At 36.4% G+C, this 23,525-nt stretch overlaps 2 protein-coding genes and 1 long non-coding RNA gene across 5 annotated transcripts in view; 1 reads left to right on the forward strand and 2 right to left on the reverse strand.

Moving 5' to 3' along the window:
• Positions 1–10,999, forward strand: part of LOC115992389 (ACT domain-containing protein ACR8-like) — a 17,016-nt gene extending 6,017 nt beyond the window's left edge. Inside the window, exon 4 of the mRNA XM_031116577.1 lies at positions 10,929–10,999. Within this exon, the coding sequence (XP_030972437.1) occupies positions 10,929–10,960 (32 nt within the window). The 3' untranslated portion in view covers positions 10,961–10,999. The remainder of the gene's footprint in view (positions 1–10,928) is intronic.
• Positions 4,253–9,709, reverse strand: LOC115992332. 2 transcript variants are annotated; one of them, XM_031116499.1, is made up of 3 exons: positions 7,757–9,709; positions 4,730–4,926; positions 4,253–4,590 (listed from the first exon to the last, which is right to left on the reverse strand). In XM_031116499.1, exons 1-3 carry the CDS (start codon positions 9,653–9,655, stop codon positions 4,566–4,568), a joined length of 2,121 nt encoding a protein of 706 aa, XP_030972359.1. In that variant the 5' UTR covers positions 9,656–9,709; the 3' UTR covers positions 4,253–4,565. The 2 variants fall into 2 exon arrangements, with proteins under 2 accessions (XP_030972359.1, XP_030972352.1); XM_031116492.1 differs by having other exon boundaries at positions 4,253–4,625.
• A 4,558-nt stretch (positions 11,000–15,557) lies between the features above and the next one.
• Positions 15,558–18,225, reverse strand: LOC115992469. 2 transcript variants are annotated; one of them, XR_004092529.1, is made up of 3 exons: positions 18,041–18,225; positions 16,889–17,203; positions 15,558–16,790 (listed from the first exon to the last, which is right to left on the reverse strand). It is a non-coding gene; the product is annotated as an uncharacterized LOC115992469 (long non-coding RNA). The 2 variants fall into 2 exon arrangements; XR_004092527.1 differs by lacking the exon at positions 18,041–18,225 and having other exon boundaries at positions 16,889–17,679.
• Between the last annotated feature and the right edge of the window lie 5,300 nt (positions 18,226–23,525).

Genomic DNA, 23,525 nt, shown 5'->3' on the forward strand with positions numbered 1-23,525 from the left:
TAGACTCACCAGTAAGAAGTAAACTACGGATATACAACCCCACCTACCAAATGAAAATTAAACAAAAAATTAACCCTCGGATTGTCTTTCTCCCTCTTAGGAGGCTAGTCACCTCACCTCGAATCCACTAAACTACCATTCTATTTTATCAGTTCATAACAATAACAAGCTGACATTAGTGAGAAACATCAAAGGGCTGCAAAACCAGCTCCGCCACAGCTGAAAATAAATTACTAAAATTACTTACCTCCATCACCCTCAAATATGAGAAAACCCAATACCATTTCTTAGCAAAGTTCAGGTCGTTTATGGAAGATAAATTGACTATAGATTTTCTCTCTTAATTTGTTGTGGTCTAATGGCATTATCTTAAATTATGCATTCAAGCGTACTTTACTGCTGTTATATAAGTGGCAGTAGAGAGTAGTACTAGTAAACCTTTTTGTCCTCCCTACTTGATATACCATGGAGGCTTTCAAATCATTAGAGTAAGTGAATTCTTTTGTTAGAATATTTGACTAAGTCCTTGAGTGTGTGTGAAATAGTCAATTTAACTCCAAACAACCAGCAAATTCAGATAACAGTAGAACAACTGAAATCAGAAGAATTATCTCAAAACTTAACCCCATAAGTCCAATTTTCAGAAATCCTCTCCACTAGTGTAATCAAACACCAAAATTAGAGATCAAAAGGTCTTTAATCAAGGTTGTAATGACAGGCCACAGGGTGAGGGCTAAGAAAGAATTGGAAATGGAAAATCAAAGCAAACTGGGAAAATACTTGGTAGAAAGAACAATAAAAGAGATATCCACAGGATTCACACCATAGCTCTTTCTCGACAATATGCTCATATGATGACAATATTACTGCTATACTCAAGTAGAGTGATTTTTTTTTTTTTTTTACATGAATTTGACACCTGTAGCCTTTTCAAATTTTCAACCACTTTAACCCTTTTCCGATTCTTGCCTTTCACTTTCTCTTTAAATGCAAATTTCCACCAAAGTATTTTCTCAAAATGTAAGGTAAATTCATTGTTTTTCAGGCTTAGAACGGGAATGGTTTATGTAGTTAAAAGAACAAATAAAGGCTTATGTAAAATAAGGCTCAAGAGGGTTGACTATGGAAATATACCATGAAATGATGGCGTGATAATCAGGATAGCTGGGAAAGCTCTTTTGGTTGTGACAAAAAATTGCCTAGATCTTTTCTCTAATATTTGGTATCAACTAGGATTTCGCCTCAAGGATCCATCAACGGATTCTAGAGCAAAGCAAGATTGAACTTCCCTGAACCAGTTAATTCAACTCCTTCTCTTTATAAGCAAAATGGAGTAAAGAAAAATTGACTATGTGCTCAATTATTTTCAAGGACAAAGATTTAAATCAAGGTGCCCACAAAACTCTGCCTGACATAATAGCAATTTTTTTGAAATTTTTTCTCAAAACCATCCTTAAATCACAAATTTCAGAGTCATAGAGAATTCAATCATACTCAAATACATGCTTGATAAAAGAATCCAACAACTCAAGACTATAGGAGTTTACAGTCCTCTTTGGGGAGCCAAGCCCGCAAGGTTTTGTTTCTCAGCTCCGAGTACGGAAGTCCAGGATTTTTACCTCAGGCCAAGGGCTTTGCCTTGTAGCCATTTTGGCTTGACACCTTTGTCCCACATCGGTTGGAGATGCGCTCCACTCATGGTTTATAAGCCCTTGGAGCGACCATGAGTGTACCACTACTCAGCACATTGTAGGGGCAAAGGCCCAAGATCATACAATGGACCTTGGGTCCCGTATGAAAATTCGACCATGTCCGAGGAGAAGGCGTGGGTGCCAAAAGGGCTCCCGGCCCAATTCTTATGGGCCTGAAGATGTTTAAAAGGCGGTCCGAGGAGAAATGTCTCCTCGGACGTACCAAATATGGCACAAATATGCACTCTGCCTGCTAGAAGGATCCACCCCTACAAGCATTAGTAACAAGGATGAGTCCCACAAGCCCGTAAGAAGACAGCTACTTTTCTGGCCGCATTAATGTGGAGAGGACTTGTGAACAGTGTTGCCTTGGCTATGACAACTCACAGAAAGATGGGGGGATGTCCGATGAGACAGACACTCAAGTGGAGGTCCAGATGATCAACAAATGTAAGGCCTTGATGATTTCAAGAGGGCTATATAAGAGAGGGGAGTCCCCATGAAGTGGGGGACGGAAAAAAAAGGAACTAAGAACAGAAGAACAGTGTTAGAACCATAGCTTTTGAGTAGGGACTGATATATATCCTCCACGTCTCCTCAGATTGAATATCTAATGGATGTGAAGGGGGGTTTTTCTTACTCTCGATTGTTGCATGGCCTAATTTTAGCTAGTATACACTTCGTTAAGATTTAGTTCTGTAGCCCACTCTCTATAAATTCATTGTTTCGGGCTCCTTGGGCCAGAACCCCATACCTGTTGGGCCTGGACCCTGAATCGTGACCCTACAATTATTATTATTATTATTATTATTTTACTTTCATTATTTTTTTCCGTAACAATATAACATCCTATTCTTCATGTTCTTCCCAAATTCTAGAAATAAACCCAGCAACCAATCCAATCTCTAGCAAACCTAAATCCAAATCCAACAACCAAATCTAATCTCCATCAAATCCAGAAAAACAAGAAATAAAACCCAGAATTAAGAGCAAACCCAAAACAAATGCAAACCCAGAAGAGTGCAGGTGAACCCAGAACTATTCTTCATGTTCTACAGAAAAGAAGATGAAAACTTTCCCAGAAAATTAATCAAACCCATGAACCCAGAAAAATCAAACTTCACGTTCTCAAGTCAAACCCACCGATCAGTCAACAAACCCACGCCCACAAAATCACCAAACCCATTACCACCATCGTTAATCAAAAAAGAGAGAAAAATGACAGTTTCACAATTCTCAGCAACTTTTTCCATTGGATGATCAAAGGAGGTTCTAACCCGTGACAGAAACCTGAAACCCATCATAACTCCCACGGCCAGAAACCCATATCAAACTTGATGTCATGCCACCCAAGCCCGTCGGAGGACCTCCATTTCGGGAGCCACCGCCATGAAACCCACTGCGTCAGTCCAAACAGCCATAGTTTCTTTTTTCTAATTCTACCAATCTCAGTCACGAAACCCATAGACAATTTCAGTCACCAAACCCACTACCACCGATCTCCTCTTCTAATTCTTCTAGGCCGATCTTCTTCCCTCTTCTAGGCCAATCTTCTTCCCTCTTCTTCCCTCTTCTAATTTGGGTTTTTTAGCACTATAAATACGCATCTTGATGTCGTTTGGGATATTTATTAATTTATTTTTGTTTTGATTTTACTTTTTTGGTTTATCTTAAAAGAAAGAAGAAGATGAAATAGATACAAACACAAACAAAAACACAAAAACGCCAACATAGAGTGTGAATAGTGTTAATTTAGTGTTTGTTTCTTAAAAAAGTTTAAGAAAAATTGAAATCATTTCTTTAAAATTTTTTTCTCAATCTTTAAAACTATAAAGTTCTTTTTTTTTTTTTTTGAATTTTTTCTGTTTAAATTGAAATTTTTTTATTAGAAATTAAAAAAAAAATGCTGACTTGGCATTGAAAAAGCCAAAAAAAAAATTTTAATAATATTTTAATACCATGTCAGTGCCACATCAGCACCATGTCAACAACCAGGGCACTCCGTCTGCCACGTAATAGGGTTCCGTTACATGGATGACGACAGAGACTAAAATAGCTAAAAACGATTTTTTAAAAATAGGGACGACAATAGGAACGAAATCAATTTAGAGACCAAAATGCGAATTGGCCCAAAATGTAGGAACCAAAAGTGCATTTAGCCTATATTAATTTGAAATACAATTTTAGAATTCAAATTGAATCAAATTAATTTCTAATTGTAGTTTAATTTTGTGCTATGTATCCAATTTAATTTTTTAAATTTTGGTGTCAAGTTAACTCCATTCATAATACTAAATGTGGAAACCGAGATGAACATCTTATCATCACAATTGTTAATATTTCTGTGCGTTATTACCCAATAATGGGGAATAAGGGATTTGAACCTAATTCTTTTTTAATACCCATCAAAATAATTTCAACTTAAACAAATAACGTTGGATTTAAACAAGTGAGATCTTGCAAAGAGCATCGCACGAGCTTCAATTTGAGGGGCACCGAGCAAGAAACTGTCAATTCATGCATTTACCTAAGAACATGAAGACTAGGATGAGACTGGGAAAAGATGTTAACCTCTTTAAAAATTCAAAACGAAGGCAATATAATTGCTACTCCCAACTTTGCATAGAAATAGCAGTGTGCTAGCATTAAAAGTACCCCCAAAATTCATTAAGTAACACAAGTGGAGTAGCAACTGATACAGACATAGCCTTCTGCTTACAAAAATAAGGTTCCCAAAATTAGTAATATTACAAAAGTGGAACCTGTGAAGCATGCCTACCTTGTCTATGCATAAAACCCTTCAACTATCAGATCAGTCCTATCTTTCTCTCTCTATCTTTGAGAAATTTCCAGTAATGATTTAGCATATGATCATTAGGCCTTACCTGGTCCCACGTTCCTGTACAAAATATTGCGTATGCATCAGCTGCATACCTAGCCCGAAGACAAAAAAGAATTCAGTTTCCATTAAGATATAATCAAAATTCTAGGTAGGATTCTTAACTAAAAGAAAAAGGATGAAAGTGTAGTCAATTTACTTGCCAACACCATGCAGCTGAGTCACATGGGTCCAGCTTTCCCCCATATACTCCCGAGACAAGCGTTGTATCATCGAAGCCCTCTTCTTTTGTAGACCTAGAGTTTTTATAATCTTTTCTATTTCCTCTTTGGCAACCTCAGTTGCTGTATTTGCATCAGGACAAAGAGTAAAGAGATTCGATATAACCCTTCTAGCCTGTAAGGAGAAACATATGCATTTAAGCAATTCATTTATAACCAGGTGCTAAGAACAACTATCAATCTATACAAAATGTCAAGAGATCCATTAAGAGTGTGTTTGGAAAGTGATGAAACCTACAGCTTATTAGTGTTTTTAGCTTACTTTGCTACTATTCATGGATTCCATTGCACTTTTCGATACTATTAATAGGTTCCACTGTACCATTCAGCTAGCTTTTAGCCTTTTTTTACAGTACTTTCAACAAAAAATTTTTAGTTTCGACTAAATAAGCTGTTCCCAAACGGACACTAAGACCCACACACATAGATACAAAGACCCCTTCTAAGAGAAACCATCAATTTGTAGAATATTTTCCATCATGTGAAGAGAAACATAAAAATCATTATAATCTATTAAGAGACTTCCAAAAGATTTACTGGGTTGTTTAGCAAATATGCAAACACCAATGTTGTAACAATGTAATGTGCACCTTAGTTTGGGATGGTATAAACTAGGTAGCTTTCTCAAATTACACCCAAAGCCAGATCAAGGATCCCGTGGGACTAAACCCAGCACCTGAGGCCAAGCCAAATTGAACAAACAAAAAAGGAAACTAATATTTGTTCATACAACTTTCTTTTTTACTTTTTAAACAAAATTAATGATTTTGTGATGTATTGTAACAAACAAAGGACCCAGACTATAGAATCAACAATTATGATAATTTGTAAAATGATAAAAACAGGCAGCTTAATTAAGAATGTTTAAAGCTCAAAATTCAATCAACCAAATCCAATGTGACCCAACTGAATCCAGATGAATGCTGCATCTACCAGTGCTCATAAGGGTGAAAGTGAAACATCTATATTTGCTATAACTAACAAAGCGTCCTTGATGTAGGACAAATTAGGGAATTTGCCTACATGTGTTTGTGGTAGGTTTAGGGTTAGGAAAGAAGAAGAATTAGAGAGAAATTAGGGTTATGCACCTGTGAAGAGTAACTTTAGAAAGAGAAGAAGAAAAGATAGAGAAGAGATAAGGAGAAATCAACAAAGGCCAATGTGCCTATTTCTCAAAACACTCCATTTTATTAATCAACTCATTCTACTTCCTTTGAATACATTGAGCACAATATTATATATGACTTGTGCTAGTAGTAATACGAGTACCAAATTAACTAGTAAAAAATAAAACCTAATAATTAAACCAAAGCTCATAATAAAGACGCATAACTAAATAAGAATCATTAATAAAATAAAACCCATGTCCTATAACTATGGCCCACACTCAACAATTGTAAAATTACTTAAATACCAATAACCAAATAAAATATAAATATCTAATTAACTACCATAGACAATTATTCTTGGGCTTTGCCTTAGCCTTACGCTTCCAAAGAGAATATCATTTATATAACCATGCTATGATTGCGCCATCAATCCTCCAACTGTGCAATTCTTCTGTTATTACAGCAACAACTACATCTTTCCCCATAAGACATGGAATAGTCAGAAGTACAGTCACAATGTTGAGATTTTGTTTTTCAGTCACTAATCCACAAGCCTAATTCTATTCTTTATTTTCTAGTAATCCAAAAATCTATGCCATAAACCATGCCTAGATCCAGCTTTATGATTTGCTATCTTAATCTTTGTCAAGTTCTTCAGTCATCAACCGATATGGTCACAGACCTTTCTGCAACGAATGTTAGTGGACCCTTATTTACCATTGACAAATACACAAGCCTCCATAATCACAACACCATATTGGATTGTGATGCAAGACACAGTCTTAGAGATTTGCAAAGCCAGCAATATACACTAACAGATTCCAAAACAAATCATACATACAAATTAGGAAAACGAAGAACATAAACTGAAAGATATGGATAGGTGGGAAATGCATGGCAGTAAAAAATAACCAGTGCTTTTTCAGTGAAGATTCATACCTAGAAATAAGTCTCAACAAGGTGATTGACATTACTGCAAGGCAACCATAAAGAAAAAAATATACAAAGTGTATAGTGTCTACAACCAACTACCAGGGCAGTAAAAAATAACACAAACAGTGCTTTCTCAACAAAGATTCATTCCTAGAAATAAGTCTCAACATGGCGATTGACATTACTGCAGGGCAACCATAAAGAAAAAATACACAAAGTGTCTAGTGTCTAAAACAAATTATGGCAACAACCTAAATGTCAAAAAGATGAATCGTAATTATTTTCATTTTTTTTATTGGTAAGTTAAACAGGCATCCGATGGCTCTTGAGCCACAGCCTCACCCTCTCTTTAGCACTCAAAAGGCGAAGAGGTGCTAATTGAGCTAGAGATCATTGGCAAACTGAAGACTCACAAATTAAACAATAAAAGATGTTGATATTCCCAAAAAAGTAGTGAAGAATAATGCTCTATTTCCATGATAATAGTGATAGAGCAGCTGAAGAAATAAGTGTATCAATTCATGATAATAGTAATCACGACAAAAGTACACACACTTTCAAAAATCCCCCCTCCCAAGGAATAGTAGTAGAAACTAGTTCGGTAACGCCCTTGGATATATTATGCAGGAAAGAGCCAAGAAAATTATAAGTTAAGCTTGTTGGATACCCTAGTCAACCATATTACCATTCATGCCCTAATCGAGTTTTGTTGTCCCCAATAAAAGAGAAAGTAATTTGATCATACACTGTAAATTTCCTATAACGAAGTTATGATGTTTCCTACAAACTATGAAGGATGGAAAACTTATAACTAGTCAACTATTGCTTCAGGGAATAACACACTGATATATCTAAGAGGACCCAAAGGCTCATATTAAACAAACACTTGATTAGTAGAAATACCTGAAAACCAGATGTCCGATTTAGGAGCATACATATCACCAATACCCTCCAAGGATCATGGGCATGACGCTCTTGGAGTAGACCAGGTGTGGTGCGCGGAGGCTTCCACATGTTATCTGGACTTTTTCTTCGGTATGCATCATCTAGCTTCTCAGAAGAAGAAAGAACAGTCCTAATTGCAACAGGTTTTTTATATCCATTGCTACCTTCCAACAAACGGCCATCTTCATTTTCTTCTTCTTTGGATATCTTTTGGAAGTAGGGTGAGACCCTCACAGAAGTAGCATGAGTTGTTGCACAACGTCTTGGTGGTTTCATTTTTTTTGTACCATCACCATCATTTCTTACCACCTGTCCCGTTGACCTCCAGAAGTAAGGGGAGACCTTTCGAATTTCAACATGAGCTATTGCTTGCTGTCTTTCATTTCTTCTCCTCCTCTTGGAATGAGAAACCTTTCCGATTTCTAACCCATTTTGCGGCACTTGCTCTTCTTTCAAGTTTGTATGAATGCTTGGCAATATAACAGCCTCATTCTCAACCTTCCCAGCCAAGTTCCTGCTACCATCATCAGGTAGAACGGATGAATTGTTTGTCATCTCAAATGGGAAACTAAGTTTCTCGCTACATTTCTTCTCTTGCTCCTCATCATGCTGGCCGTTCTTTCCGTTCTCTGTCATATCATGACTCCTGTAAGTGTATTGTGACAGAACATCCTCAAGCTTCAAATCCTCATTTTGTAAACTTCCCTCAAATGGACTAGTCCTACGTTTTATTTTGTAATCTAACTCCATTTTTTGCTCTTCATCCGCCATCTCCCTCTCCTCATCTTTAACTACCATTTTGTGAAAATCCCGCATGTAATGCCTGCTATCCTTTCTTCTCCCCTTGGCATTACCATCAAAAACTTCAGTTAAACCTACATCCTCATCTATTAAAACGGCTTTCTCAAACCCCAGTATCTCATTAGACTTGGTACACTCCTTGCTAATTCTATCATCCTTTCTCTTCCCCCTCTTCTTATCCTTCCTTGGGTCACCATCACCTCTACTATGCTTTGATATTACAGTGTTTTTGTTGGGAATGGTCTCCTCAACCTTGGGTCCTTCATTTGCAAAGTAAGGGGAGACCTTTCGAATATCAACACGAGCTATTGCTTGCTGTTTTTCATTTCTTCTCCTGCGCTTGGAATGAGAAAGCTTTCCAATTTGTAACCCAGGTTGCTGCAATTGGTCTTCTTTCAAGTTAGCAAAAATGCTTGGTAACATAACAGCCTCATTCTCAACCTCCGCAGCTAAGTTCCTGCCACCATCAACATCATCATACTGGCCATCCTTTGTCTTGTAAGTGCATTGTGAGAGGAGATCTTCAAGCTTTAAAATCTCATTTTGTAAACTTCCATCCTCAAGTGGACTGGCTATTTGGTAATCGGACTCCATTTTATGATCTTCATCCTCCAAACCCTGCTGCGTGTAACGCCGACTATCCTTTCGTCTCCCCTTGGCATTACCATCAAACCCCAAATCAATCTCATCCGACTTGTTGATGATTCTGGTGGTGGGTTGTTGATTAGCAAAATAAGGAGAAAGCACCACAACCCTATTCTTACCTCCTCGTCTAGGTCTAGCTCTATTATTCGATTTTCTTTTCTCAATAATAAAGGACTCTTCTTCTACTTGTACACTCTTATTATTTGGAACATCAAGTTTATTGTTGATGATGATTTTCCTAGAAGAATAAACATTCTCATGAGTATGTAATTGAGATGCAGAGGAATCGAGAGAACTTACGGCGGAGGTTGTCATGATCATCGGAGACGGAGACTGAGACTGAGACCAATACTTTTTCCTTTTCTTCATACCCAACGACGCCATCGCCGTTTCTTCTGTTTCCAACGACATAATCACATATGTTACTAAGGTCTTTGTCCTTTTTGCCTCTTCTTCTGCCCTCTTTTATTTATGAGTTTATATATATCTTCCTCTTTTTCTTTTTTTTCTTTTTTCTGGTTCTTGTGGTTTGTGAGTTGCAATTTTTTATTCATTCCCGCCCTCAACTACGGCCCACTAGCAATAGTTTAATTTCCGGCCCACTTTATTGTGGGCTGTTCATGTCAATGTATGGAGTTTTGGACCCATTCAACTGGTTTGATCCATTTTTTACTGCATTTTTTTTAATATACGCGCGCACACACATATATATATATATATATATACATATACAGTTGTATAGTACTTAGATGCTATTCTTTAGGTTTCTCTTTTAAGATTCTGTCATCTAAATTTTTTCTCATGAGATGAAAATGTATTTTTTAATTAAGTAACTACATGGTTGAATTTTAGGAGGAGGACGTAAAGAACAGTACTTAAGGTACTGTACCTAAGTTTTGTCCATATATATATAAATTGGGTTTAAGTTACATTTGATGTAATTTTAAGCAATATTACACCACCCAATAACTTGTTATAGAATTCATATTTTGAAAATCCCACCATTGAATTATATGTTCTTAACAATCATGCCAATTTTCATGTTAATTGGATGTTATTTACCATTTGATCCGTAAACTCATCTTTTATGCATTATTTTAAACTATAAAAACTTGAATTTAAAAAATTGTTTGATGACATGGCTATTAATCTTTGATTACCTTGAAATTTTGCAAGCATGAAGAATGTACAAAGATAATGTAATCTAACGGTAGAATTGTCAAAATTTGCATTCAATTAAAAAATATTAAATGGTGTAACATTGTTTAGAGTTATATCAGGTGTAATTTGAACCCAACCCTATATATATATATATATATATAGAGAGAGAGAGAGAGAGAGAGAGATGGGTTCAAATTACACTTTTTTTAAACCATTGATTTCCATTAGATCTAATGGTTAAAAACACACTAGTGCCATGTCAAATTTAATAGTATTAAGTCATTAAATTCTCTTCTAAAAATAAACAAAAGGTCATTAACTCTTACCCTCCACCGTTGTGTTCTTCTTCTCTCTCATATGCCAGGACGTCCATGGACTCCTCCAATGGAACCAAATAACTCGACAAATGATAAGGCATTAGCATTTTATGGATACTCTTTTGTGCAAAGTCTAAAATACCCCAAATAAATACGAAAATACCAAAAATAAATTGCTTTGTGTTTGGGTATTTGTTTTGTTGTAGGTGATTTCACAATGCTGTGTGTGTTGATCTGAGAATGAGGAACAGGATGGATGTTGATTGGTTTGCATTGGGTATTCTTTTAGTTGAAGGTGAAAATTGGTCATTCATATGAGTTAAATTTTATTTATCTAAGAAGTTTCGAGAGGAGAGCATGGAACAAAGTTTAGTGGTGGGTTTGGACTTTGGAGTTTTTTTTTTTTTTTGGAAAACGAAATATTCATTCATTGATATGTAAATAATGTACAAAGCATCCACAACAGGTGGAGGTGAATCTTCCAACCAATACATTTCATCAATGATATTCTTAGCATATCAAGCTAAGACATGTGTTACCATATTCCCCCCCCCCTTCTCTTTTAATGCAGTTGATGGAGGCAAATTGCAGACCACAAACAAAGCATTGGACATCCTCAAACACATGACCTAGCAAGGAGTGATTAGCTGTTGAAGAAGAGATTGCCTTCATAACATTAATGTTGTCTCCTTCTATGACTAACTCTGAGAAACCAGCATTAATGGAGAACTCTTGAGCATTCCTACAAGCTAAAGCTTTCGCTTCTTCACTGTTATTTACATAAGGCCCTTTGACAGACATTGCTGCCATCACCTCACCTCCCTCATTGCAAATTATTGCACCAAAGCAATAATGGTAGTGGTACACTCATGGTCGCTCCAGAAGCTTATAAACCATGAGTGGGAGGGTTACTTAGGCGATGTGGGACTGGGGTGAGCCTAGGTGTCAATCACTTCATGGCAAAAATCCTTAGCTCCCACCCCTTCGTGACAAAACCGTGAGGGACTGACTGGCTTCCCAAAGCGGACAAACACCGATTAATGGGGGGCAGGTACCCACAACTATATATAATAGCAGAAGCCTTTTCCTGCAATTAAGAAGGTGCTGCCATGTAGGAAAAATGCCCATCTAAAATTTTGCCACGCTTGCAATTTAAAAGCGATAAATTATGTTGTTTCCGCAGTGACAAAACATTGTTTTAATAGTTTCCCAATTTAAAAAAAAAAAAAAAAAAAATTGACTGGTTAAAATTAAATACGAGCGAAAGGTCCATAGAGGAATTGAGATACTGAAATAGAGAGAGATAGATACAGAGAAATAAAGAGACAAAGATAGAGAGAGACATAGATATAGTCCGTAAGGCGCACAGGAATTGAGATTGAGGGAGAGAAATCTAAGTGCCATCAACACGCACAGGAATTGAGATTGAGGAAGAGAAATCTAATTGTCATCAACACCGTTACCATCAAATCGTTGGAAGTACCACCGGTAAAGTTTTTTTTTTCCTTCTTCTTTCTTAGATCTGGGTAGAAGACAATATTACAATTCCTTTAAACTTTAAAGTTTGATCAACCAGAAGACTTGCTTGCTATGTGGAGACTGAGGAAGAGAAAGAGATCGACGAAACTAAACACAGACCAGTGAAAAACAATTCCTTTCACTCCATCGCTTCTCATTGGAAAGGGCCACGAATGTTTTGGCCAGTCTCGATTTTGATAATGAAACCTTGTTCATGGGCCTTACCAAACTAGAAAATGACGCAAAGAGGCAAATTTTCTTGGCCTTGGATCCGGACAAACGACGGGACTATATCAATTATCTGCGTCGTTCTCAATAGGGGAGTTGGATGTATTGTTTTACTAATTTCTTCCCAATGTAATTATTGAAATAAATTTGTAGCATTTTCACAATGATCAAACATCAACCAATAGGAGGGAGGTGAGTGAACTTTATCGCATTCCATGCTTTTAATATCATCGTTATTGCTTAGCTAAGAGTTGGGCATATATTATGGAAGTAATGAGATATATCTGACCAATATAACCAGCACAATAGTTCAGCAAAAAATATATGTATCACCAGCACAATATTGTGAAAGTTAAAACAGACTTTAATAATAATAATAATAATAAAATTAGAACGTACTACATCCAACAAACAGACTTGTTCTAATAACAATTCATTCAAAACTTTTACATAAACGAATTAACAAATAGCCTTTGGTGCATATGCTAAGGAACTTTCACATGCATTATCATATGCTAAAAAACAAACCAGAATTTGGTCTTGTATCATGTTGATGTGCTCTACATCCATTTCATTGAAGCAAATACAGCCTGAATTAACTTACTTGCTATGATTCTCGGACTTTATAAATGTGGGCCCCTAATTTTGGTTTTAAAAACAAAAAATTGTAATTATATATAGCTACCAAACAGGCCTAAATGCTCTAATTTGAATTTTTATTTATTAATATTTACTAATTAAATATATTTTATATAAAAAAAATTTTCAAACTTCCTCTCAAAGTATTAAATATATTTTATACCTTTTTTGTTAACTCTTATATTACCATGTAAATTTTTGATAGCATACATATTTTTATTTTATATTATCAGTATAAACTTATTTTATTTTATTTTTTATTACATTAATTAAAATGTATAACTATAAGAACTCAATATTTTATCATTATCTATACTACTATTTAAGGGGTTTCCCCTATTTGGATTCCTCATTTTTTAGTTCAAAAATGTCCTTACACCCCTATGTTTAAGGAGAGACAAAACTAAAGGACAATTTGATAAAAATGAAACCCTAACTCTTACTAAAACATTGCCTAAAATACCCTCATCATATTCACATACAAGTTTTCAATTAACGAGGATAAATATGTTAATTAAAACTCCTACACTTTAAGACCCACAAACTCACGTACACTACCAGTTTCTATCTCTCATTCTTCTTCAGATTGAAGACATTTAGTTTAGCTCTTCATCCTTCTTTATTTTTCTTCAGATTGAAGACATTTACTATCAGAGGCTCAAGCAACTTTTCAAGTTCTATCTTTTGCAAGGGTACGGTAATTTATTACTGTGGTTGACTTCGAGATTTTAAATAGGAGGGTTTGTGCTTGAACTGGTTGCTTGAAAAAGGATATTGTTAAATATTGTTTCTTTTTATTTTGGCCTAGAATTAAACACAAACTCCTTTTTTAAGTTTTTTTTTTTTTTTTTTGGGAATTTACTGTATTTTTATTAAGAGAATTAAGCTACTTGGATGAGAATTAAGACTGATTGGTGTTGCATTTATGTGTGTAGGTATTGGATAAGAATCGATTTGAGAGCCTCATAGTCACAGTCAACAAGACTCTCTCTATTTATGTGTGCAAGTACTTATATATTATTCTTCTTTGTTTTGGTCCAAGAACTTAATATTTAATGTGATTTAGATTGCTAACACTTTTTCTAGTTTTAGGGTTAGAGATTTGGTGAACAATTTGGGTACAACTGCAAGGTCTGGGACCAAGGAATTTATGGAGGCATTGCAGGCCAGAGCAGATATAAGCATGATTGGTCAATTTGGTGTTGGGTTTTAAGGATGGTAATTTACACTATTCTTTTTAATATAATTTACGCTATTTTTTTTGGAGGGTATTATGTAAACAAGTTTTTCCATTTAATTTACACTACTTTTTAAAAAAAAATGTAATTTACGCTACTTTTTTAAAATGGTATTATTATATTTTTGATGTATCGTGTTAATGGTTATCCAATTTAAACCTCACATGAAGTGGTTGTTATCTAAGAAATTGTTGTAAAAATATTTCTTTTGTAACATAAATTATATTTATCATTTGTATAATTCTATGTGAAATTCAATATACATTTTTTTTTAATAATTATTAATTTACTACTCTATAAAAAATGTTACGTATCTTTTCTCAGTTTTAAGGGTAGTTGATCTCTTTGAAATTTAAACTCTTTTTCACTTTTGTTATGGATGTGTAGTAAGTGGCTAACTTTTAGGATTATAATAGTACATGTAGTTATCTACAAATGTGTACGGTTTTTAAACTTTGAATACAATACCAATATATCTATCAATAATCATGTAAGGGAAATGAAGAGACCACATTTTATTTCTTATATCTAACTGTGTATGTGATGTCATTGATTTGTAATATTCAATCTAAAACATGAAATTGAGAGTAAAAAAAAAAAAAAAAACCATTATGTTGCTACGCATGGACAAAGCAAAATGTACGGATCAATTACTTGATTCTAATGTTAGTACTTAATGAAGAGCATATTATATGTCAAAAAAAAAAAAATGAAGAGCATATTAATGTTTAATTGATCCTAATGTTAGTACTCAATGAAGAGCATATTAATGTTTTTGTTCTTTGATATCGAAATTTGTTTGAGATTCTGGAGCATAAGAGGGAGATGAGCAAGAAGGCATTGGCCGAATGTTTGAAATGTGATATCCCATTAGTTAGATGTTGAAATTAAAATGAAACATAGAATATATTCTAGAGAAAGTAGAAGTGAGAGCATAGAAAGTTGTATAAAACCATTGATGATACAGAATTGAAATGAGTAAATACTTAATATTCTCATATTAGTGAAAATTTGGATCGTGATTCCTTTACAGAATTGAAATATAACTACATGAAAATTTGGTGTTAATGCATTGCAACATCTATGGCCTTGAGAGGCAATCCAATGGATTTATATAATCTTGTGGGTGGAATGAGGTAGTAAATAATAACTAATTACATTTTAAGTGTTTATAGTATGTTAATATATAAAGATTTGATGTGCTTACACATGTAAATCGAATGTTTGCTCAAACTTTATTCAATTCATACATAGACTCTCTTGCAAGTGGGTCTGAAATACTTACATACTCAAGTGGATGGATTTTAACAGGGTGGTGCGCTTTAAAATTCACACCATTGGGACTTGGAGTCTTTGCAATACGAATCTAATTTTGAGTATTCCAACATACTTCTGAACTTTTGTTCAATCCTGCATATTCTGAAGTAAATTTCCAACCCTACCCATGCATGCACACCCTTACTTTCAATCACTCATTTGAGTTCTTGGCTGGTTGCAAGTCATGAACAGACCATTTCAACATCTTCATTTTGGGCTAACACTTTTAAGAGAAATAAAATAGCAAACTGAAAGTCAAACTTACCTTAGGAAATAAAAGAGCAAGTAAAAAAGATTAATTAAGAGATAACCTCTAGAACTAATTAATTAACATTCATGTGTATATCACATTGCAAAACTAGTAAGATACCAACAGGTGAAACTTAGATTTTTCAGATCAGGACATACTTCAAATCGGCGGTAGGAGGTAGCTGGCCTGGTCGTGCCGAGCTGGCTGCAAGAGGCAACTCAGTGACTCACGGTCAGTTGTTGGTCAGAGTCCATGGACTCAGGCGAGGATTCTCCTTCCGATCGCTGGCCTCGGCTCAGTCGGTTGGAGCCAGAGGCGGTACGGTAGGGTCGGCGCCGGTCGGTTGGGTCGGCTCTGGTATCACTCTGTCTGCACTAAACTTTTTAAACTGTTTTTCTAGATATCTCAAACGCAATGAGGGCTTGACAAAATAAAACCACGATCTTTCACGTGGATTCATCAATAATCTCCCCGTGAACAAATAGAAATGTTTATTTGACATCAAGCCACAAGTTTTTGAGACCAACCTCAATGTTTTTCTCACCTGAAACACGTCATCCTCTAAAGCAGTCCGTGTCCAACGACTACCATTCATTTTTATTCTCTTTGGACAGTAGCCGCCTAATCTTACACATTTGCTACTTTCAGAAATATTGTGGCGGTCATCTAATAAACTGATTTCTTCATTGGAGGAGTTGGTTTTTGGCTCATGGAATTCCAAGTCCCTTGAAGAGTCCCCAACATGCTCATGTACTGTTGCCGTTGGCTTCAAAGAATCACTTCCTTTGCTGCCATTTGTTGAGCTTCCAAATACAAATTTTGAAGAGGCCTATACTTGGCTGACCTTCTTTATCTACAGAAATTGTATCAAGACATTCCTATATGAATTAATAGAAAACGTACAACAGTTAGAAATTATACGTCCGCTGGAACTGGAATAAAAGCAACACTCTTGACTCTCTCAACTCATACTTACCTCGGACTTACTTTGCAGCCATGATACGTCCGCTGTACAGGCGTGGGCTAAGACGAATTCCTTATTATTAACAAAATTTTCCCAAATTTGCCACTTGTAATAAATATCTCTATATTTGTTCACAACATCTACTATCCTAAAATCCAAGTTAAATCTCTCATTCAGTTCCTTCTTAATACATTTAAACTCCTGTATACCCATTTTTTTGGCGTCTGGGAATATTTCATTGCACAACAAAAAATAATATTTCAAGATTTCCGGATTAGTCAAATCGGCTTCTTCCATCTGGGGTCGTTTACCATTATCCATATTTTGCTAGACACAAAAATAGAATATTAGCTCTGTCCTAACAAAAAGTGCACTAATAACATGATCATAGCGTAAATTGAAGTGTAGTAATCTAGATTTTAATTAATAAGAAAGTTGGTAGTCAACATACTTTGGAATCCATAAGATTAGATTAATTAGCCAATAAATAAGAAAGGAGCAGATGAAGCAGGGTAGACAGAGAGTGTTTTTGCGAATAAGTATGGAAATTTATAAATAAGGAATAAAATAAATGAGATAGTAATCAGGATAAATTATATTGTAATCAGGATAATGAGTTATTGTAATCAGAATAATTAAAAGCTACTAGTTTCAGCAAAAAAAGAGTGAAAAGCTACCAGTTCAATATATCTTCTTGTAAATGTGCACGTCTCAACATCTCCGAATAGAACAACAAAAAGCCAAAGCAAAGCCAAAACAGAATAACGTGCCCATTTGTTTCAGCTTTCAGACGGCAAAAAGCACTTTTTGAAACCAAAAAAATAAATCAGACATTTGGTAATGTTTCAAAACGTGCTTTTAAAAAAAAAGCTGCGTTTTGAAATGCAAAGAATTCATCCAAAACGTGTAGACAGGTTTCTCGAGCTTTTGCAAAAGCAAAAGCAATTTTGATCAATATTACCATTGGAAATGCAAGGAATGAGCCAAATTACCCTCATCCCACTAACCACAAAATACACTAAAAACTGAAATGCCAAGCACCGAAAATAATAGGAGATGAGAGAGTGATAGAGAGGAGTTTTCTGGTGAAATGACAAACACAGAAAATAATAGGTGAATCATCCCGATCTGAAATAAACTCCTTCAGAGATGAGTGAGCCTTACCTTTTTTCTCTGGAGTTTTCCGGTGATCCTTGCCAAAAAATGATGATGGAGGTGGTGCTATGGAGTGGGAACCGTGGAAGGAGATGAGAGAGTGACAGAGAGGAGTGTTTGATGTATGGAGAGAAAATGGTAAATAAATCAAAAAGGAAAGAAGCAAATGAGTGAGAGTGAGGATTCTTGTGAGATGTGTGGTTGAGGGGAGTGGGGTTGGTGGGGTCACACGTGGCTCTTTAAAATATCTGACTTTTTTTTTTTTTTCTCTTGAATTGTTTTTGAATAACAATATGAATAAAAACCCAGACCTGGAGATTGTGGTTGTGGTTGGGTGCGCGAGAATCAAGAAAGGGGGTTTAAATATCTTAAGAAGGGATGGGATAAGAAGTTTAACTTCGATTTTAGGTTGGTAGATGTTGTGAACAAATATAGAGAGATTCATTACAAGTAGCAAATTTTGGGATCTTCCAATAAACATACGTGGATGATTTGATTTTGCCCTTGATTCAGGTAGGACTGCAGGAGAGCTTTTTGTGTTTGATGATTTAAATAAAAATAAATAAATGAAAAAAGATGGAGATTTGATTAGACTCGTTTAGTAATCCTACATTGATAGTAGTACTTTTTTTTTTTCCTTTAGATAGACAAATTTAAGAGTGCATTAATGGATTGATGATGTGTAACTATTTCAACCATTTATTTTTAAAAGAAATAAGGAGATTTAAATACTCTTCCTTGACAGAGTCACCTTAAAACTCTAAAAAATTTGAATCCGAGTCCAACGACTTTTACCTTTCATTCAGATTTTTGTCCAGTCTTATATAGGTTGTAAAGCCGATACTAGCTTTTAGAGTTTTGTATTGTTATCAACTTATCAATTTTTTATGGGTTTTAGTAGGTTATGTAGCTTCCCATTTATATAATAAAAAGTATCTACATCAGGCTTAAAAACACTTCAAAGAAAGGCTTAGATGACTTCTACGACAGACTACAGTTACTTAAAAAAGACTTCAAGTATCTATTTTTTTAAACATTTTTTTTATACGGCATTATTTTTTTCTTCGAAAGACACAAGTTGCAAGACTGTAACCCTGTAACCCATATGGCAAAACTAGAGTTACTAGGCAAGACACTCAGTGATGTAACTATTCCTCCTGACACGTTCTTTTGACTCCTGATACGTTAATTTTTTTTTTTTAAATTCAAGTAAATAAAAGCAAATGCAATTTTTTCTCATACGGACTACGGAGTCATATCTCTAGAAGAAAAATGATGCTGCTTTTAAAGCCAGCTATTATAAAGTGAAAATTAGCAGAAACACACGTACACAGAGAGTTTAGACGAGAGAAGTGTTAGCAAATTGTCAAATACATTGTCAAGCCCGACTTGGGCTTATTTGCCACAAAACAAAACTATAAACCAAATTAGCAGTACTTCATCTAAACTTCCTCTTTCACCGTCGGCTGGAAAACTTGAGTCAGCACATCTTTCGACAGTAGAGAAGCCTTGAGCAGCTTCAAACCCTAACAATAAACCAGACATAGGAGAAAAAATAGTTATTTTACCACTATCTGGAAGAAAACAAAATCACAATTTCAAATTTCCAATAATTTTATTTCTTTTCCTTCTTTTGAAGATAATAGAAGACGAAAAATAAAGGAGAAAAACTTCATACTTAATTTTTTATGTACGGTGCTCTTCCCTATTTTTCATAACTAGAATTTTACAAATTTATATACCTCATCCCTGCCCATCTCGACTACTTTCTCCTCAAGATCCCCATCTTTGACATGAAACTCGTTAAACAGCGTTAATAGAGAAACTGTGGACAGGGGTTTCACCTCTAGATCATCCATCACCAGGTATGGAGCTTCTTTCACTCCATTGGATGGGTGGCAGTGCAGTCCGGAATGCATAAGCGACCTAATCGATGGACTTAAATTTATAATGCTGTCGTGAATCTTTACTAAACTACCAAGCATTATGTCCGGCTTGAGAATCGTAATGAGATTTCCAACGGGTATGCGGAGAATGTTGATGAAGAAGTCGACGAAATCTTTGCCGGCTTCTGCGAATAGCACTCGGTTAGTGCTTTTATGTATAAAGAGCTTCAAGCTCACTTTCGATGAAATTGGCAGTGCTGTTTCCATTTTCACTAAGAATTTTCGAAAATTTTATCTAGCTGTGTCTTTCTCTTTTTTTTTTGTTTGCTGAATATATGGCAGTGCTGATAAGGTGAAGTTTGGCTCTATATATAGGCAGAACTGGGAGTGGGACAGTACTGAAAAAGTGAGACAGGTACCATGACTGACGTGACCAGTAAAATGTAAGTAAAACAGACTTAGTATAGTTAGTTTAGCTCCTTCTCACAAAAAAAAAAAAAAAAAAAGCATAGTTCGTTTAGCCGTTCAAAGCGGTTCGAGGATGTCCTGTTGGCTGTGGACAAGGTACATGGGCCGTGTAAAAAAAAAAAAAAAAGTTTAGCTGTTCACAAAAATTGCCCTCTTTAATTCGAAAATGAAGAGAAACAACACCACTTTACTGATGCTTGTCACTGTCAGAGCATAGAAAAAAGCAAGTATTGTTTACTTTTACTTAAATACCCTTTCAACCATTTTTACCCTTTTTTTTTTATCTCTACCACATCCTATAGCTTCTTCATTCATTCTTTTTTTTTTCCCCCTCTCCCACGCGGCAACATCATCCGGGTGAAACTTAGTTTAAAAAAAAAAATTTAACAAATTTAATTCAATTTAAATTTCTTTTCTATTATTATTATTGTTGTTGTTGTTATTATTATTGTGGGGCCCAATAATTTATGGGCCAGGCCCACTTGCTCATGGGGAGTCCAAAGGCCCAAACCGAAAAAGGTTAAAGGGCCCGAGCTCAAAAATATAAGGAAAAAGATGGCCCGGAGATGCAGCCGAGGACAGTCTAGTCCTCGGCAGACCCAAAGCTCCATTGAGAAGAGGGGTAAAAAAGAGATATAGGAACAAACTTGTAAGGAGATCTAAAATATCTTGGGGAAGTTGTCCTTACTACCATTCCCAGACAAGATTCTGCACTTAACAGAGCCGTATTCTTCAGCCTTATCAACCATCCCCAACAATTCTGGGATTGGACTGATGGGACAAATGTCAGTCTCGTAAAGGTTGACCCTACACGTGGACGAAAGGCAGCGAACGCAGGCTAGTATAAAAGAGGAAGTAAGTGCATCTGGTGAGGGGGGATCCTACTTTAAAAAAAAGGAGAGACTCCATGGGTAAAATCACCTGAACAACACGCACATCACGGAGAAGACCCACCGTTGGGTAACCAGGGTAAGACCTCAATGGTCCTTGGATCAAGTCCGAGGAGCCCAATCTCCTTCGTCTACAGGAATTCCTCTAAAATCAAGACCGGAACATCGCCCCGTGACCAAAGCCAAGCTTTTCAAGCCCGCTCTCTACAAATCATATTGTGAGGGGTCTTTCATGTGCGAGCCCAATATCATTATTAGGCCGCAGAAGAATCGTGTCCCTACAATTGGCGCCGTCTGTGGGAAGCTTGCGCGTTGGCGCAGGTGGCGGTGGAGTTAACTCTCTAGCAAGCAGAAATTCCTGGGGTTTCCCCCGTCTCCGGCGACATACAGTTGCTGCTCCGGCATAAACTTTTGCTAGGGGCTACGCCTTGCAGCACCCAGGGCGCGGGCATCTCTAGGGGCTTCCGGCCACAAGCCAACTTTCCCCGCCCTGGTATAGGGGCTTATGGCCGAAAAATAAACCAAGTAAAAAGAAATCTTACAAGTTTTGGACAGAACCAAGGCCTTGTATGGTCCTCGGACTCAAGCCTATGGGGAAACCAAGTACAGAAAAGAAATCTTACAAGTTTTGGACAGAACCGAGGCCTTGTATGGTCCTCGGACTCAAGCCTATGGGGAAACCAAGTACAGAAAAGAAATCTTACAAGTTTTGGACAGAACCAAGGCCTTGTATGGTCCTCGGACTCAAGCCTATGGGGAAACCAAGTACAGAAAAGAAATCTTACAAGTTTTGGACAGAACCAAGGCCTTGTATGGTCCTCGGACTCAAGCCTATGGGGAAACCAAGTACAGAAAAGAAATCTTACAAGTTTTGGACAGAACCAAGGCCTTGTATGGTCCTCGGACTCAAGCCTATGGGGAAACCAAGTACACAAAAGAGATCTCCTAAGTTTTGGACAGAACCAAGGCCTTGTATGGTCCTCGGACTCAAGCCTATGGGGAAACCAAGTACACAAAAGAGATCTCCTAAGTTTTGGACAGAACCAAGGCCTAGTATGGTCCTCGGACTCAAGCCTATGGGGAAACCAAGTACAAAAAAGAAATCTCATAAGTTTTGGACAGAACCAAGGCCTTGTATGGTCCTCGGACTCAAGCCTATGGGGAAACCAAGTACACAAAAGAAATCTCGTAAGTTTTGGACAGAACCAAGGCCTTGTATGGTTCTCGGACTCAAGCCTATGGGGAAACCAAGTACAAAAAAGAAATCTTAAAAGTTTTGGACAGAACCAAGGCCTTGCATGGTCCTCGAACTCAAGCCTATAGGGAAACCAACTACTTGTAAGGAAAAACTACATTGCATGGACTTTAGGATTTATCCGAGGAAAACTCTCCACTAACAATTGGGTTAGTTCCTAAATTGCGAGAATTCTCAAGTCTGCTTTCGGATCTGTAACACCAAAAGGATCGATGCAATATGGGGCAATATGTCGCCTGAGAAACAATCTGAGTTCTCTACTGCTCAGTCAACTCCTCGGATGGATTATTTAGAGATTATCATTCTCGGACGGTATTCTCGCATTTATCACAGAATATTCAATTGTTACCTCTGTTAGTTTCCTAAGTTTAACTTACTATGAATCATCGTCGTAATGCTTGGTAGTGTTGGTAATTTAGAATTAGTTGGATTATGTTTCAAGGTTTCCCGCCCTAAGTATCATTGAAGAAACACACACATGGAGCACACCCTTTCACAAAGTAGTGTTGCAAAAAGAGTAGTATTCAAAACAAGTGAATAAATTTCCCTTTTTACTAAAACAAAGAAATAGTACAGCCTACAATGAAAAGTTGGAATCAACTCATGTCAAAGCTCACTACATAATAGAAAGGAAAGATATAAGAGAATAAGATGAAGCCGAGGAGGTAGCACAGAGGAGAGGTCGGCTACTGCTTCAAGACCTTGTTCTTCCTCAATGCTTTTGCATGCCCATAACTCAGGCAGCAAAAGAACCCAACTTGAGCCTCACACCGCCGAAGGAAAGGTGCAGAGAGCTGGAAGTTGAGGAGCCTTCACCAAAAATTTGTCTGCAACAAGGCAGAGGCGCTGATGGCGGAGAATCTTTCTTCTGACACACCAAAATTCTGGCATGAACAGAACCTGCTTCGGATTTTGACTAAAAGAGGGAGAAACGCCCTTTCCCCTCTGTCGAAACGGAATATTCCCTTGAATTTATGCCTCCTTTGCCCGTACCT

Source organism: Quercus lobata, chromosome 1 (genome assembly GCF_001633185.2).
Source record: "Quercus lobata isolate SW786 chromosome 1, ValleyOak3.0 Primary Assembly, whole genome shotgun sequence".
Taxonomy (NCBI): domain Eukaryota; kingdom Viridiplantae; phylum Streptophyta; class Magnoliopsida; order Fagales; family Fagaceae; genus Quercus; species Quercus lobata.

Coding starts and splice junctions, on each gene's coding strand:
- LOC115992332 (XM_031116492.1), bottom strand. CDS start 9,655: ATGTCGTTGGAAACAGAAGAAACGGCGATGGCGTCGTTGGGTATGAAG. Junction 4,927..7,756: donor ATCGGACATCTGGTTTTCAG/GTATTTCTACTA, acceptor TTCTCCTTACAG/GCTAGAAGGGTTATATCGAA. Junction 4,626..4,729: donor CAGCTGCATGGTGTTGGCAA/GTAAATTGACTA, acceptor TCTTCGGGCTAG/GTATGCAGCTGATGCATACG.